This window comes from Berghia stephanieae, chromosome 11 (assembly GCF_034508935.2).
Source record: "Berghia stephanieae isolate SIO BIC M18660-M18661 chromosome 11, UCSD_Bste_1.3, whole genome shotgun sequence".
Classification (NCBI taxonomy): Eukaryota; Metazoa; Mollusca; class Gastropoda; order Nudibranchia; family Aeolidiidae; genus Berghia; species Berghia stephanieae.
Genome location: NC_088370.1, coordinates 39,091,258 through 39,110,489, shown reverse-complemented (window position 1 = coordinate 39,110,489; position 19,232 = coordinate 39,091,258). Strand labels below are relative to the sequence as shown.

The 19,232-nt window shown below is 37.1% G+C and overlaps 1 protein-coding gene across 1 annotated transcript; it reads right to left on the bottom strand.

Annotated features, from left to right (window-relative positions):
• Nucleotides 1–607: 607 nt before the first annotated feature.
• Nucleotides 608–18,436, bottom strand: LOC144956950 (uncharacterized). The gene is made up of 9 exons (XM_078887794.1): nucleotides 18,369–18,436; nucleotides 15,886–16,114; nucleotides 15,342–15,484; nucleotides 10,201–13,990; nucleotides 8,836–8,889; nucleotides 5,720–5,858; nucleotides 4,220–4,398; nucleotides 3,685–3,774; nucleotides 608–2,489 (listed from the first exon to the last, which is right to left on the bottom strand). Exons 2-9 carry the CDS (start codon nucleotides 16,078–16,080, stop codon nucleotides 2,412–2,414), a joined length of 4,668 nt encoding a protein of 1,555 aa, XP_078743920.1. The 5' UTR covers nucleotides 16,081–16,114; nucleotides 18,369–18,436; the 3' UTR covers nucleotides 608–2,411.
• Nucleotides 18,437–19,232: the final 796 nt, after the last annotated feature.

Below are 19,232 nucleotides of genomic sequence, written 5' to 3'. Positions count from 1 at the left end.
TAAGATGAATTAACAAAACATGAATGTTTTAACAACGCCACTACCACATTATCTCATTCATCTGTAGTGTTTCATTCATCCTGTTTGTTGATAAGGGGGAAACCCGAAACGCCCATTGTATTTGTTTTAGTAATTAAATTGAAGCTTACATTCACTTTCACATTATTTATTTATTTCTTCGAGCTACGAGCAGCAACATTTACATAGTCCAGATTTGGTGATATCTACCTGAGTACAGGGTTAGGTCGCTTTTGAGATGGAACTTTTGGTACAAAAATGTCCTTTTTGGATGAATAAAGTAAATTATTATTATTCTATTATTATTATTATTATTATTATTATTAGTAGTAGTAGTAGTAGTAGTAGTAGTAGTAGTAGTAGTAGTAGTAGTAGTAGTAGTAGTAGTAGTAGTAGTAGTAGTAGTAGTAGTAGTAGTAGTAGTAGTAGTAGTAGTCGCAGTTGTAGTAGTAGTAGTAGTAGTGGTGGTGGTGGTGGTGGTGGTGGTGGTGGTAGTAGTAGTAGTAGTAGTAGTAGTAGTAGTAGTAGTAGTAGTAGTAGTAGTAGTAGTAGTAGTAGTAGTAGTAGTAGTGTAGTGTGAGTAGTAGTAGTAGTAGTAGTAGTAGTAGTAGTAGTAGTAGTAGTAGTAGTAGTAGTAGTAGTAGTAGTAGTAGTAGTAGTAGTAGTAGTAGTAGTAGTAGTAGTAGTAATAATATTATTATTATTATTATTCATAGGCAGCTGATCTTTGTTTGAAATTTTCTTTTATGCAGCTGTGATCAAAGTTTGTCACAAGTTTTGAACTCCAAATCCCCCTTATCCTCTACCCCAATACTGTCGTTGTTTAAAAAAAACAAAACATAGTATATGCAATGGTAAACAAATAGCACATACTGTGTTCTTCAATAAAACGGCAGAATATTCCTCTTGTATTTTTCAGGGCTGCCCATGGTCTAAAAAGGCCTAAAATTAATTATGGGTGAAAGGTAAAGATATCTCCCTTCGACTAAAGCTAAGACTTCTCAACTCAAACGTGAAGTCTGTCCTACTGTATGGATGTGAAACTTGGAACGCATCACATGCATGTATAGGGAGGGTACAGATTTTCGTAAACAGGTGCATGCGTAAGATACTTAGAATAAAATGGATGGATAGAATAAAAAATGAAGAAGTATGGAAAAGAACACAGCAGAAACCAGTGGGAGAGGAAATAGGAAGAAGACGATGGAGGTGGATTGGACACACGCTCAGAAAGAACGACTCCACTATAACAAAGAAAGTATTGGACTGGAACCCTCAGGGCAGAAGATCAAGGGGAAGGCCACGAGGAACATGGAGAAGAATTAAAGATGAATAAAGAAGAATGATGATGATGATGATGAAAGGGCCACTTGGAATAGAATTAACGAATTTGCTAATTAAACCTGTGTCCGTACTTTATGAGATCACGATTCAGACTGTTTCATTGGTGCATCTATTTGTCCACTAATGAAGGAAAGGCTATTTGTAATTATTATATTTTTCTGGCCTGTCCTTTCAGATTTTTATCGAGTCTGATATGAGATCTAATGAATAATTTTTTAAGACATGTAGCAAGCATTAGATATGGCCTAGTTTTTAGGATGTATATCATGTATAATCATCCAAATCTTGGAGAAATAATCAGATTTTCTAAAAAAAACTTGGCCAAAAAGTCAAATCTGCATTGCATACTTGTGAATTCTGCCTCCATGAATCAGTGTTTCTTAGTTCAAATCCATTGACAAGATAAACATTATAACATGCTAAAAAGCTGTTGACTTGTTTTGTCTCTTGATTTTATGGTCCTCCACAACACACCACATAAACACTGCAAATATGTTATGTTGACTTGTGTCTCTCTGAGTTCAAAGTTGGTGACACAGCACCGCACAAACACCAATCAACTCTTGTCTTGTTTTGGAGATCGAGGTTGACGATAAGACACCGTTAAACACAGCAAATCTGTTGTCAAATTTATGGATTCAAGGCTTGTTGACAAGACACCACAAAACCCACTGGAAACTTTTAAACCTATTGTCTTGTCCCAGAGTTTCAGGTTGGAGAGACAAAGCACCATATTCATAAACACTACAAATTTAGTGTCTCCTTGTTGACAAAACCAAATGAACATTACAAATCTGCTGAACCGACTCCAAATAAGCCTTGCAAAAAATGTGTTTACTTGTCTTGTTTCTTTCTTGTGTTCAAGGTCGCTTAAAAAAACACCGCATGAACAATGTAAATCTGCTGATCTAGTCTTGTTTCAGTGTTTAAGCTTGCAGACAAGACTCAAATAAACCTTGCCAGTTAGAGAAATTGACTGTCAAGTATCATAGTCAACATCAACAAGGTTCCAAGGATGATTACGCAAGAGTCTCTTGTCGTGCTCCGCTTCAAGGAATCTCTTCTAGTTGGTCTTTGCCTTCACGTTCCCGTTCCCGAGCAGACACCCACCTGGACACAGCCACCTCCTATGGAGTAAAATCACAAAAGAAAAGAAAATGAAATATTCATTTTGATGTTGCATGAATGAATAACTTTTTTAAAATTACAAAAAATATTAAATACATGTCCACTTAGTATCAGGTAGGAAAACCAAAGAATAGAGGTGCCTAAATGAGTCAATAAAATGGAGAGAAAGATAAAGGGAGTAAATCTGACTCATAAATAAGGGAACACAAAACAAACGACGATTCGGCCTTTGGCCTTTTTCAAGTAAACACAAAATATATATATATATATATATTATATAGATGTCATAATAATATAGGTGAAAATCATGTAGCAATAGAAGAAATAAGAAATAAATAAACACATCAATCAAAAATAAATCAATAAATGCATAATTTTTTTTTTAATTCAGACATTAAAAATAGACTTGAGATCACATATAAACCTAAGGCACTGTTAAGGCATTGTATCATGCAAGATTGTTGACAATTCAACACCTAAGATTATATAAATAGCGCATTATCGAAGCAGCATTTTACAACAGATCCCAAGCCAAAAGCAACATATAACATGTAGAACAAGACATGACACACATAAGGCACTATCACAAGTTTTTCGACAAACAACACTGCTATTTGTCAGGTACCCAGAGGAAGGTGAGAAATGTGATAAAGCGCCTTTTCCAAAGACTCAATCCTATGCCGTTCACATTGAAACTTGAACCCAGGACTTTGAGTCACAAGCTGTCATCCTCAATGCCATTCCATAACAGAGCAGGCACACACCCACACACTCCACCCGCCACCACACACACACACCCACACACCCACACACATCCACACATCCCACCCGCCTCCACACACACACATACACACACACACCCACAAACACACACATATAAATAAATAAGTTTTTTAAAAATCCCTTTATTCATCCCATAGGGGAAATTTGTCTCTAGGGTCTATTCCAAGGGAAGACTGAAATAACCCAGGCGTCAGCCGCAGTGCAGCGCTGCAAATTGAGATAGGGGGAGGTGACATGTTCAAGGCCACACAGCGCAGTGGCTGGTGATCGAACTCGGTACCTTCCGGATACGAAGCAAAGACTGTACCACTGAGTCATGCTGCCCCTTAAACACCCCACCTGCCTACACATACACACACACACACAGACACACATACACACACACACACACACACACACACTTCTACATACCTTGACCGTGAATTGTGTAAGGCATTTGGGTGACTTTGAGTCTTCCTCTGACAGTCCTTTTGGGAATATCACGTAGCATATCATCAATTCCTGAGAAAGATTTAAAAAAAAAAAAAAGGGGGGGGGCGGGGGGGAGGGGGGATTGAATAATAATATAAATATAATAATAATAATAATAATAATAATAATAATAAATAATAATAATAATAATAATAATAATAATAATAATAATAATAATAATAATAATAAAATAATAATAATAAATAATAAAAATAATAATAATAAAAAATAATAATAATAATAATAATAATAATAATAATAATAATAATAATAATAAAATAATAATAATAATAATAATAAATAATAATAATAATAATAATAATAATAATAATAATAATAATAAATAATAATAATAATAATAATAAATAATAATATATAATAATAATAATAATAATAATAATAATAATAATAACAACAATAATAATTATTTGATATTATCAATGAAATGTTTGAGGGGGGGGTTTAGAAAATCTACCTTTGCAACGTGTTCAGTAACTCTGTTGAGGCCCGACAAGGCAATCCAGGAGGTCCACCGACGTGAAAAGTCCAATTCTCCGTCCTCACCATCCATGTGGGCCAGGGTACCAGCCTTCACTGGGACCACTACAACTGAATAACTGCCATGGTAGAAAGGTGGTCCTTCTCGATACAATGCTGATGAATTTAAGTAAGAGAAAAAAATTTTTTTTAATTATTAGAGGAGGCGAAGTGGCAGAATGGTTAAGGCATTGCACTGTGACCTGGAATGTCCCAGGTTCGAGCCCCGCTTCAGGCACTTTCGGTTTTTTTCCTTGAGCATGATTATTAACCCCCAATTTGCTCATTTGGACAACATGGGTGATTCCTGTTGACATCAGACACCTCGTTTGATGAATTATCTATATTCCTTCGTGGAAAGCCTTTTATGATGTTGTGGCGGAAGGGCAAAATTTTTCAAAATTAGAGACCCAAAGTGGCCAACATTTCAAAGAGCTAAAACGGGACACTCTAATGCAACAAGCAGTATGTTGGACTATTATTATATAAGAAAATCTAGATTTAGAGATTTATCTGTTCCGTGTTTTCCTTTGCTAGTCAAAAAAATCATAATTTATTTTTTTTAATTCTCCAGATTGCCAGGAACCTACACCCGTATGCTGAGGATGGCCCTCAATGTAAGCTGGAAAGAGCACATAACAAATGAAGAGCTCTACAATGACCTCCCCCCAGTGACCTCGAAGATCCAAAGAGAAGACTGAGACTTGCGGGCACTGCTGGAGACACAAGGAGGAGATTGCAAGAAGTCTTGTTCTATGGGAACCACTGAGCGAACCAAAGCAGAGGCAGGCAGAATAAAACCTACATTGACTGTCTGCTAGATGACACAGGAATGGACAACACCCGGGAGCTGCGTACGCTTATGGAGGACAGGACAGAATGGCGAAGACTTGTGGCTCATGTTGGGCGCCCCAAGGGGCGGCCTAAGTAAGTAAGTAAGTAAGTAAGATTGCCAAATCAGGACAGTCCCAATTTTATCAGTAAAGCTGACCGCCATGGAGACCACTTGCATCATACTAACAGCTGGCATGGTCATAAAGCTAAAATTTTTATCTGGTCGCTATTGGCCTGTTCCAACTATTCAGGTCCAATAGAGGTATTTTTCATGTGAGAGAAAAACATTAACATAGGATTTACTCCTTATAAAATTTCAATATATAAGAAAAAATCACAAGACTTTTTTAAAATTCTGAATGAGTATCTTTAAAAGAAAAAAAAAAAAATACCACTATGAAAAGAATTTGACACACATGTAAACTGAGAAAATTGATTCTTCCTTTTTTATCTTTTTAAAAGAAGGGTTTGAGTGTTGTAAAATTCTCTCTATAACCTCCACCCTCTGATAAATTTTCTCGAACATGAAAGAGTTTGTCAATGGCATTTCCTACAATTTTACCTAAACAACAACATATCACCTATGCAATAATCAATTACTTACTGAAATCACATCCAAACTTGAGACCAGATTTGGGGACCCAACCCTTACTCCTGAAGTAGTGGTAAGCGACGTAGCGGGGGATGAATTTTTCCTGGATCACAGTGAATCTCTGCCACATTGCCGAAATGGTCATAGGATTCTGAGGAAGGAATTATGGGTAATCGACGTTACATTTCAGTACTCTGATAAAACTTTTTTATTTAAAATTTGTTCACAACATTTTACTTCCGAGTATCTTTAAAAATTATCAATCGATTACAGCACGGTCTATTGGTATGACACTTGCCTTCGGATCAAAAGGTCCCGGGTTCAAGTCCTGCTCTGCGCATCGCATAGTTGAGTCCTTGGAAGAGGCTCTTTGCTCACATTCTCTCATCGTGCTCAGGTGTAAAATAAGTACCTAACCACACAGGTCTTGGTTCTCGATAACCGGAACACCAGTAACACAGCCCAACAAGGAACAGTTACCAGGAACCTACATCTGGAACATGTTCCTGGTCCATGTACTGGTTCCTGTGTCGAGTGTCAACAAGAAGATGTGATTTGGTTAGGAGAAAGACGAGAGAGAGAGAGAGAGAGAGAGAGAGAGAGAGAGAGAGAGAGAGAGAGAGAGAGAGAGAGAGAGAGAGAGAGAGAGAGAGAGAGAGAGAGAGAGAGAAAGAAATCCAGCCTAGGCCCCTCCCTCCTACCTCTCCGTCTGAACCACTAAGAAACACGAGTATGCACGCCGTACTACTTGGGACGCAATTGCTACAAAACTCGCCGACACTCTTGATGTATCGCTCCAATTTGGAGACAGTAACCTGTTCCGGAACAGGAACAAGGCCATAAATGAAAATGTTCCGAATACCCGGCACTACTGACCATAAACAATATTGTCTCTGTCGGAAAAAATGTTGTACTATCGTCTAACAGGTGTCATGTCTCGTCCTATAAGTTAAGTGTTGTTGTTGACTTGTGACCCCTTGTAAAACGCCTTTGAGCACGTTTATTGGATATTGCATTATATAAATGCCCAAGAGATGAAGTGAGTAGGGAAGTGCCAGAAGACAATAGAGAATAAAAAAAATTAGCGGCGGTGATGGGGGTTTGAACCCGTGACCTTACTGGTACGACAACTTCGTCTGGCTGGTGAGAGCGTGACTCTATCGTATGAGCTATCCACGACCCCATACGAGCTCATACGGTAGAGTCACACTCTCACCGGAGGCGGAGTTGTCGTACCAGTAAGGTCGTGGGTTCAAACCCCCATCACTGCCGCGAAAATTTTTTATTCTCTATTGTCTTCTAGCACTTTCCTACTCACTTCATCTCTTGTTGTTATCAACATAAGTGCCTGCTCCACTCACTTTTCTATATAAATGCTCATGTTTTCACTAAGAAGAAGTCTGGTAAAAATGGTAAGCAATGAATTCAAGATTATATACAATACAAGTAAAATCCAACTCTGCTCCTGAAAGGTTAAAAAGCATTTGTAAGTTTTTCGTAAAGCAAATCAATATACAGTGGAATCCTGATCAAACCAACACCCAGAAAGATTGGTTGACTTTAACCCTCTCCTTACCACCCCTAGGAAAATCGTCACATTCGTTACGATGCAACCGACACTTTTCTCATTCTGATTTCTCTTGTACATCACAAAATTTAAAGCAATGCTTTGATTACAGCTATAAAAATACTAAACACTGTGTTGTAGAGCTCACTTGGTACTTTTTTGTTTGAGTAAGAAAATTCTATTTTTGTCTTGGGTGGGAGTGAATTTTCGGGGGAAATTCTAAAAATAGCTGGTAAGGAGAGAAGCAAGGATGACTTTATCCATCATCAATGGAATACACTCGGATAAAGAAAAGAAAATTTGGGACCAACAAAGATATGTGGGCGTCCTTGAGATAACCAGTCGCATGGTGAAAAGTTTTGAACAGAGATATTGACAATTTTGTTTGTTTTTTGCTTTAGGTCTCTTCCAACACAATTGAGGTTATATGAGAGACCGCTGGAACAAAAAAAAAAAACAAGCAATCTAACAAAAATAGTACAAAAGTAAATCAAAATCATAACCTAAAGATATCATAAGCTAAATTATAAATAACCAAGAACAAACAGGCAGAAGATTACAGAAAAAAAAATATCCCCTGTCAAAATACAATCACATACCAAGAAGCAGATAGGCTAGTAAAGAGAAGAAGAAATGACATCACTATCGGATCGTACACCCATGCGAACATCATAGGTATATGATTCAAGGGTGATGCTCCCATCCAACCACCCGCTTTTTGACAATTTTAGTCAAGTGGTCAATTTTCATGGAAAATGAGTGCTAATCAAAAATCATAAATTTAAATCAAACATTTTTCTACATATTGATGAAATATTATAATTGAATTCTACTCCTAAATATTTTATTTTAATATTTTAATGAAGGTAATTATTATACTTAATATTAAATCTTATCAACTTTGGAGGCAATTTTCTCAAAATTAGGGTTTCACACCCTAGCCCATGCATATAACCATAACTTCATGAAAAACGCAAAACAAAAGTTTTCACCATGTGACTGATTATTTCAGGGACGCACACAGATGTTGACTTTAAGCAGCAGCTGACTTTTTAGAGTGTTGACTTGACTTTTTGCAGATTCCACTGTACATTAAATGTGCTCAAAAGTCCCTTACAAGGGTCCTAAGGCACCTGCAACTCTTATACTGAAAAACAAAGCGTGATGCCTTTAAGGCAACTATTACTATTATAATTTGTTGTTACCGGCCAGGCGCTTATTTTACACCTGAAGAGTGTGAGAGTATGTAATGTGAGTAAAGCCTTCTTTTCTACAGGGACTCAACTTTGCACAGCCTATAGACAGACTTGAACATGAGATCTACAGATAAGATGCCGGGTGCCATAGCACAAGGACACAAAGCCACAAATTTCTTCGGTAAATACTTCTAACTTTGAAGGAAATAAACGTAATTCATTTGTCATTACTATATAAATTGATTTTTTAATAATAATTTATTTCATATAAAATCAATTAATAAGATGTAAACAAAGTAATAAATAATTCCTTGAATAAAAAATAATAAACAAAAACAAAACAGAAACAAATTATTAACGCTTACCATTTCTTGGTCCATTACCCTCAAGCAGCCCAGGCCAAATGTGAGAAAAAATGCCTGTTAGTAGTTGAAAAAAAAAAAAAAGAAGAAAATTAAGAAAAATAATTATTCTGATTGAAAAAAAAAATATAGCAAGCTTATTGAACTGAAAGAAAATCAAATCTAGTCCACTTTCTAGCTGCCTGTACACACGATGTTCAAGGAATCCTAAGTTGAGAGATATATTCTGGTGGTTATTACTCCACAATTAGATACAATAGTCTGATGTCACATCGCCCAGCAACGGCGGCGTCGTGGTTCTAAACAAAGAAAATCGGTAATTATTATTCTCCATTCTGGCTCGAACTTTTCATATCTCTTGTGATCAGAATGTATAAAAGTCAAAACATGATCTTATTTATAATGTTTTTCTCCTCTGGATACACTTTTATGCTCGTCGGCGAAATATTTCATAAGGGCGTCCGCCATTGTTCCGATAGTTTAGAGCCAGTTACAATTTGTCATTACGAGGGAAGTGACGTCATGACTGTTGAAGAGTATTCTGCTTAAAAACTAATATTTCATATATTGACATTTCTATTTTATTTGATCTCTTTGAAAATGTTTTTTTTTTTTTTAATTTTTTTCAAGGAGGAAGAAAGAAGAAAGCTGGAAACCCAGAAATGTTGATTTAATTAAAGATCTTTTTTTTCTATCAATAGCCGCTGTAGGAATGCAAATGGTACAAAACTTGGGGACTTCATAGCATACTTAAGAACCAAATTATAAGAAAGGGGGATTGGTACGAAGTCACCATTAATCTTAATACTATTTTAATTTATTTTTTTTTAAATAAACGGGGAAAAAAGGAAAAAAAGAAAGAAAAAACAAGAAAAATTAAAGGATTTTTTTAAAAAATTAGACCAAAAAAAAATGTACAAATTATATATATCAAAGCTCCCAACCTATCTGAAAATTTTCACAACATCAAAAATCATTCCGTTTGAATATATTTTTTCACCACCAGCACCATACACAAGTGTAAAAGCAAAAGCAAAAATTAGCCAGTGGTCACTTTAACCACAACGAAAAAAAAACAAAAAAACAACTATTTTTGAGGATTCTAGTTAGGTAAAAAGTCCCTCAGAGCCATAGGCCCATAGAGTCGGAGTTTATCCTGGTTTCTATAGCGTGAAAAGGACAATAGCATTTTCTTGCTACCCTTTGGATAGAACGCTAGTCTATCGCAAAGTACTTTCCACCAGATCTATCAGACCCAGCTATCCAATCACTGCTGGGTGGACAGGTGGGTCAGAAAAAATCTTGACTGCACCCTGGATCGATATATATATATATAGAGAGAGAGACAAAATGTTTTTAATCTCTTACCTCTTCTAGCATGAGATAGAGCTTTTCCTCAGTCTGATAAGGATCTCTCTTCAGGCACGGCTGCCACATGATTCTCTTTCCTCCCCATCCAGGTCCAACAGCATTCATCACCATTACATCGTCATCTTCATCTTCTTCCCCTTCCTCCCCATCAGATGTGTTAGCGATGACAAAGTGATCACCGTTCTCGTCATCGCTTTGACAGTAAATTTGAGTCAAACTAGATCCGTTTCCCAAGAAAGTCTTTGCCCTCTTTCCATGCACAGCTTTGTCATCATCTCCTTCCCCTAGATCCTCATCATCAGAACTTCCAACATAAATCTCATTTGGTTCTTCGGTAACATTAGCTTTCCCTGGGTGGCTGTTCTTAACACTTTTAGCTTTTTCATCTGATGCACTGTCACCAACATCCAAATCATTCTTAACACCGATCTCGTCCACCTCCATGGAAAGATCTTCACAATTTGATTCTTTTCCCCCCAACATCCTCACACTATTTGAGCCATGCAGGTCACTCTCATTTCCAGGCTTCTTGGAAGCCAGAATATCTGAATTTAAATCATCTCTAGACACAGTGGACAATCCCTCATCACCCTTCCCAACATTCTCACAACCACTGCCATCACCTGATGACTCGACACGCTCACTTTCTTTTCCTTTCAAAGTGTTTACTTTCTCATTTTTAGTCTCAGAAGCTTCATCATCCTTATCTAAAACGCTTGAACAGTCTACTGGATTTTCTTCCACAGTTCCACGGCTTGTACTATCACAAGTCAATGAAGAAGAGATTGTAACACAGGTATCCTTACTACTGTCTAATCCTACTTCTTTACACTGTTTGTCACTGGTAGTACTATTTTCGGCATCATCAAATTCTTCAATGCCTGATTTCAACTTTTTACTTTCATTTACTTCAGAACACTCTGAAGAGGAATCAAATTTCCTCTTTACACCATTGCCATTGACATAATTTTGTACACTTTGTCTTTCCAATTTCTCCTCTCCATCTGTTTTCTTTCCTTCCGTCATTTTATCTTTAGTACCATTATTCTTTTCCTCACTCCTTTCCTTGTTGCCATCAGAACTCAAATTAGATTCTTCATCATCCAAGACTGAATTTTTACCACTGTCTTTTTTAACATCATCCCCACCAACACCATTATCATTGGTTTCATCATTCAAATCCATCTTTTCCTCACCCTCTTCATCATCAGACAAATCAATGGTAATAACATCCTTAGATGACAGTAAATCTCGCCTCCGATTTTCAACACAGATTTGAACAAAATCCATGCGCTCTAGCAAACAACTTACTTGACCAGGCGATATTTTTGACTTCAAATCCGATACTAACTCTTTGGGGATAGCATTTGCCCTAACACTCCTCTCATCGTACATCAAAATCCGAAGAAGCACAAGTTCCTGCTCCAGGCTTATTTGCTGTGAATCCATGTATTCTGAAAGCATTTTATTGAACATGTGTAAGGCAGATTGCTTACCTAAAGAGTCATCAGAAACCTGATTCAGACTGTCGTCAAAAGTGTTGGAATCCGTTTTCATCTTCAACAGTCCCGTTTTACCCAACTGAACATGCAGCTTCTGCAACATTTTATCACTAGTTTGCTCTATTTCTTTACTTGAATTTCCAAGTTCTTGATTTAGTTCTCCTCCAGTATCCTTACTCCCCATGGTTGCTTCTTCCTCAAAAACGTTCAGATATAATTGAAGTTGTGATGGAGTGACAGTTGCTAAGGGTTGCAGTGATGAGGATGACGGGATCGGAGACTGGTTACTTAGTTGTGAATAGGTGGATATGGTTCTCTGCTGATTTGTCATGATGGGATGGGATGTATTACGAGGCCAAATATTTGACTGAAGCTGAATGAAACGAGAGTGGGAATTATAAGGCGTACTGGAATAAAAGTTGTGTCTCGTTTGAGCCTGTGATGAGGAGGCATTTGGTGATTTTGATGACGGCGGACGTGGTGTAGAGGGAACAAACCTTTGTTGGAGGTTGTACAACGCCAGGTCTAAAAATGGAACAGGATCATGTCTTTGTTTCATGACTGACCCCTTTGAACTTGGACTGGCGAGTAAAGAGCTGATAGGCGGATACACGCGTTCATACACAGAGTCTGAACCGGGCTGGGAAGATTTATCTCCGTCAGTTGCTGTTGATGATGTTGTTGACTTTGCATCTGGTTTTGGTGGTTCTCCATCTTCAACCTCTTGGTGAACAGCCATACCAGTAGGCAGATGAGTGGGATCTCCAGTGAAATTGAAATGTAACACATTGTCCCATGATTTAAATCCAATGCGAGTTTTGATAAATTTTGGCACTTCTGTCATGGATCCCAGAAAAGTGACGTGTTTAACAATGATGCCCCGACCAGTGCCTGACCTTGCTGAGGGTTGGGAGAGATATTGGTGAAGTTTTGCAGGCTTGGCAGAGTCCTCTTCTACACAGATGACGTCATCGTCATCATCACTGCCATTCTCTTTCTTTGTCTCTTCAGCAGTTGCAATATTGGCAGTGCTTGAAGGAGAAGTTGCAGATGATGGAATAGGATGACCCTCTGATGGCGTTTCTGATTCTGTAATAGAATTTTGTTCTTCCTCTATAATTTTGCAGTTGACATCATCTTTCACTTCCTCTGAAATTGAGTCTGATACTTTTGCAATCTTATCGTCAGAAATTTCCAAAACACAAGGAGACGACTTAGTCTTGCTTCCTTCTTCTTTCACATCCTTTTTATCCTCATTTTGTAACTTGTCACTTCTACTATCCTCTTTAGCATTGCTATTATCAATACTAACTCCTTGATCTTTTTCCATATCAATATTTTCATGGCAACCATCTTTTTCTTCTTCTGTCCCTTCCTTCTCACCGAGCTCCGAACCATGACTGCCCAGTTCCTTGTCAATGTCACACTGCGTTTGACCACCATCACCATCTAAACTATTAGAGGGCAAAATGACTCCTTCCCTACATTCAATTTTCTTTCCTTCATCAACCGTTTCTTTCTCTTTATCTTCTCCCATTCCCCAAAAGTCTGCATCCCCCTCATTATCCGCATCATCCCAGCCTTTTGCACCAGAGTTTTTGGCATTGTCTTTATCATTTTTGTCTCCTGTTTTATTCTTCTCATCATTATCATCATCATCATCATCATCATCATCATCATCACTATTCAAAACAACAACTGCATCACTGTCCAATTCCTCCAGATTAATGATTCCCCTCTTCCCAAAACCTCTACCGTCACCACCACTGGGTCTGCCACTACCACCACCACCATCATCTTCTTGAGAATTGTTTCCTTTAAGTGATGACAACAACGAAGATAATGTAGAAGACTTTTGCCCTTGAGGATTCTGACTTTGATTGGTGATATCTTCCAAGAAATCCACTTGCTTCTTTCTCATTAATTTGTATTTAGTTTCCAGTTCAGCAAGGCCACACGGGACGCGTACAAACGTCGCAATCTGCTCTTTTGACAAAACAGCGACTTGAGTCATCAAAGCCATCAACAATGACCTCGGCATTATAGACAGCTCCTCTGGAGTTAGTTTTGTATTCTGTTCACCACCTTTGAAAGAAAATCTACTCAAAGCATAAATGTCAGTGTTCTCAAGACTATCCTCCTCCTCCTCCACATCCTCTTCCTCGTCTTCTTCCTCATCTTCGCCATCATATGCCGATAACTGTGATCGTTCCATTTCTACAATTTCATTGTACAAACTCTCCTCATCGTCAGATAATGCTTTGTAGCGGAGGTGAGCGAAATACCTGTTCAGAAAGAAAATATATATCGTATACTTTTAAACAAAAACCAATAAATCTTAGATGTTATTGAAAATTCCATTTTCAGATGAAAAAAAATAAATAAATAATGGAACCTATATAGAACTGGTAGAATCGTTCCTATATGTTTACAATACATCTTTTTTTATTTTTCATTTTGACCAGAAAACTTGCATGAACAGAATAAGATGACTCCAAAACTTGTCGAAAATCTCTGGAGCCAAAAGGCCTCAAGTCTCATCTTTAACTTTAGGCATTTTGAGGTCATCTTAATTTGTCAATGTCTGAAATTATTCCATCAAAATGAAAAAAAAAAAGTGTCTTCAGAATTTACAGTAGATCGTTGGGATAACTTGGGAATTTGATGTGAAATAATGCAAATTTGGAGCACTTGACTAAATTAGAAACATAATAACAAGAAATGAGTGAGTAAAAGTGTGCCAGAAAACAATAGAGAATAAAAACTTTGCGACAATGAGGATTCAGACCCATGACCAGACTGTTTAGGCAACTCCGTCTGACGCTCTACAATCAAGCCACCAGTGGGATGTTTTACAATCAATGCTATCCACGGCGGAGTTTCTGTAACAGTCAGGTCAGGGGTTCAAATCCTCATTGATACAAAGTTTTTATCCTCTATTGTCTTCTGGCACTTTTGTACTTGCTTCATTTCTTGTTATTATCAACATAAGTGACAGCTCCACAGACTTCTTCAAGTTAGGAAGAGAAAATCATATTTTTGGTGGTATTAAGTCTGTTAACCCAGTTTGAAATTGAATTACACTTCTTTAAAAGGAAACTCCATTCATTCGTCGACATGGGGAAGTATGTCTTTAGGCAATATTTTAATGAAAGAATCAAATAGCTCAGGCATCTGCTGTAATGCAGTGTTGTAAACAAAGCCATGGAAAGCCGTCATGTTTTGGCTACGCAATACAGAGGATGTGTCAAACCTGGCACCTCCCAGAGTAAAAAGCAAAGACCATAAAATGCAGTTACACAGTTTCAAAGTCAAATGATATTGAGCATATTGTCAGTAAACGGCGAGTGACATTTATCACAAAATTCAGGCCCCAACACTGTGTTCTTGGGTAAGGCATTTGTTACGTGTAATTGAAAAAAACATGCAACTTAAACAATATTCAATCAGCTCAAAATATACAATCCATCTAATTGAGTTCATGGCTCTCATTAAATAAGGCAGCAAGTAAGGGAGAGAGGAACCGGCTAGTTGAGCTGCAATGCGGCTCATGAAATATTGAGTCTGTTCAAACAAATGGTGGGCAACTTTTTTTGAAGAGGAAAATCTAAGAAGTTTGATAACCTACTAACATACTTGCGTTTGCTGGTGACAACTGCTTGGACCAAGTTTGTGCCATCAAGATCTGTTTCTTTCTTTGTAGCTGGCATGTTCACTCGCTGTTGTCTTGTGTCAAATGATGGTTCACTTCTGGACAAGTTCCCCTTACCAAAGAACCCCTGAGGTTGGGATTAAAAAAAAAAGAAATCTTTTCAAATGAGAAGTTGTAAACTTGTGCAACATTTGTCATATGACAAGACAAAAGAAAGAGATCGTGTTCAAGAGAAAGTGTTTTCAAAAAGAGGAGCTGTTTCAAGGCAAAGAATAGAGGGTGCAAATCTCAAAGGCAATCTATTCAATATGTACATCACTTAAAATTCATACCCAGACACAGGATCCCAATTAATTTATTGTCATATCAAATATGTTACAATCTATGGTTAAGGTGATGATGATGATGATGATGATGATGATGATGATGATGATGATGATGATGATGACAAAGCGACGACGACAATGATGATGATGATGATGATGATGATGATGTTGGATGAAAGGATGAAAGGGGAATAAAACCCACCATGTTATACAAGAAGTCCATATCACCAGAATGTTGAACAACTACAGTGCATCCTTGGAGGTAGCCAGTGAAATAGCGACAGGGAGGGTCGTTAGGTGCTTCACCCTCAAAAGTCAAAATGGGCAGAGGGGCCTCCTTTCTCACTCTGCCCCGGTGTTTCTTTCTTTTCATGGCCTCTTGTTTACTTCTTGGCATCCTGCTATGTTTATAATTTGGGTTTTGACCACCTCTGGATTTTTAGATTAAAAATACAGTAATTATTTTTGTCTTTGCCTAAGCTACAATACAATTAGAATACTACAGCATAATAGAGACTTTAATCAACTGTCATGACATGACACATTGAGCTTTATATAGCGCAATATCCACTAAATGTGCTCAAAGTGCTTTACAAGGGGTCCCTGGTCAACAGCAACATTTAACATGTAGGACAGGACATGACGCTTGTTTGGCGATATTACAATTTTCCGGACAAAAACAACGCTGTGAACGGCCAGGTACTCATTTTACACCTGAGAACGGTGAGAGAATGTGAGTAAAGAGCCTTTTCCAAGGACTCAACTATGCGCCAAAAGGCGAGGCTCGAACCCAGGACCTTCCGATCCGAAAGCTAGTGTCATACCACTAGACCACATAGCCGCACACATCTAACAGTAGGGTTGCCAATTCAAGGGGGAAAAGGTTACTGTACACATGATGTAAACACATCACCTGAACCCTGTCTGAACACTGGGCTACAGTTAAAAGACATTACATATTTTTACTTTTAAATAAATGACATTTCAGGTAAAGATAGCAATAGATGAAGAGTGATATTACATTAATACTTGCGTCCACTAAATTCCTGTTCGCCCAGTGATTGGCATTCATATATATACAGAGGTTTTTCCAACTCACTAATTTCTGTACACATAAGAACATTCGGCACCACTGAATTAAGTAAGAAAAGGTATTCCCACCGCTGATCAAATAAAATAATTTATTACTGAAATCAGGATCAGAATTATTTTTTACAGTTTTCATGGCACAATTTCAAATGAATTAGTATTAGATTATAGGATTTGAATCAACATCTTAATGAAGAGCAGCATTTTAAAGACAAACGACACAGCCAAAAAAAACTCAAAAAAAACATTTTCTTCAAGTTAAATCATAATTACAAGTTATTCACTTTATAACACATGACTTGTTTTGAGTAAAAATAAGATAAATTCCAAAGAATGGTCCCCTTTCATAACATGAATACACTGAAGTTGTCTATTCAAATTTACTCAATCGCCTCTCTTTTCATGTAGAGAAAAGATTACACCTTGTAATGGACAAAAGTAAAACAAAAACAAAGTTTTTTGGCATTTAAAGTGTTACAGTTCAGCTTTACAAAGTGCACTGTATCAACTAGAAATGCCAATCAGTAGACATCGGTAAAGGAGTGAGGTCCCTGCCGCCATCTTGCTTTCTAAAATTCTTTACACAGAGACTGAGTTGCCACCTTAGCGGTTCTTGAGTCAGAATTGCAATTGCTCATTTTTTGTCAGTTTTGGAATGACGTCATCTTTTTTCCTTTTTTAAATAATATAGTTCTTGGATTTATCTTTAAACTTTATTGTGAATAATATTCATAAAAATAAATAATATTGCTTGGCTTTGCATATTTACTAGTTGATCATTTGAGAGACAAGGAAAGCGTAATTGCCTTTTTTCGCTTGAATAATGTTTTGCGTGATCAGGTTTAAGGTAGTTTTTTTTTTTAATTGATCACTAAAATGAAACGTTTAAATATGATAAATGACAACAATTTGAATTGCTAGAAAGAATTAAGGTAACAGACAAAAAAAAAAACCGGCTAAATTTTAGCCTTGGACTACTTTAAATCATCTGGGCATGGTCTCTATGAGTATAAGCAAGATGGCAACAGGGACCTCACTCCTTTTCCAATGCCCTTCATAATAATATAATAAAATATAACGCGAGTTGCGGATTAGAAAACGCGAAGTGGGTTATTATAATTATGTAGATGAATGGTGAGCTCTGTACTCTGTGGTGACTGTGTCTTAAAATTATAAAAATAGATAAATAAAATTGCAGGTGATGATAATGATACTGATACTGAACTGTTACTGATACTTCGCGTACTGTGTACAGTAGGCTACAGTACAGTATTCAAACTGCAAAATAAGTGGTTGTCAGTTCAAGTTCAGGTCGAGCATACATATGGCTACTCTACTGTTACTGTTGTTTGACTGGGCTTTGCATTGAACTGTGACTGTCCAGTGCAAACACTCATCATTCATTTCGTTCAAATATCAATATCAACATAACATAGTATAGCCATAGCCCGCATGCAGCAAAAAAGTGAGGTGAACTTGATAACACTTTTGTTCTATCAATCTTTCACAAAATGACATTTATTTTGTTTCATCTCATAAGGTGTGCATATTATGCATATATAATTATAATGGAAGAAAAGAATTTAAAAAACAAACCTGTAAAATATAAACAAACCGGGACGGTGAAAATAGAAGAGAGCAAACGCTACAGCCAATACAATTGAGCCAGATTGACTTTTGGGAGCCAAGTTCTAATTGTAACACGGCTCTTTGATAACGCATTCTGTTTTGGTATACAAAACAAACTTCGAATGATCCTAGCACCAAACATATGTAGGTATGTCTCAATCATAGATATACACCTTGTACTACAGATGTATATCTATGGTCTCAATGCATCACTCAACAGTGCGTATGGAATACAACTTCTAGTTTAACAGAAGACGTCGCTTGTGTGTCCTTTTTGTTGTCCAACATGCGTCTCTGAGAAGTGTGGTCTCTGATTGGAAACGTTCAAAGCTAACATTGCCCTTGGAAGGGTCTCAACAACATAGAGCATGACATCGTCATCGTTGATTTCAATATATGACAAATAACTTTTCTTTACTTAAGAATCGGTTTGTTTGTAATTTGTTAATTGCTTTTTTTTTCCTATTTCATTTTTTTTTTCTTTTAGGGGGGGGGGGGGGTGTATGGGTACAGATATGCAGGTCTGAAATTCGAACGCACTTATGGGCTTAGTTTTGTAATGGGCAATACTTTGCGTCATTATTTGAGATTTCCAATAACAAAAATGAGCCCATGAAGAATTGGGTTATCAGATCTGCAAATAAGTGCACGTCGAATGAAAACAATGCGATACAGATGTGATTCTCTATTATTATTATTTATGTCAGAGAACTGTAACATATTACATAATATATTTCAATCCAGACAACGACTTAAATTTCTACCTGTAATTTTGTTAATTAACACGTCCAATTTGAATACAAGGAAATAAGAATGTTGTAAGCCTGTGCA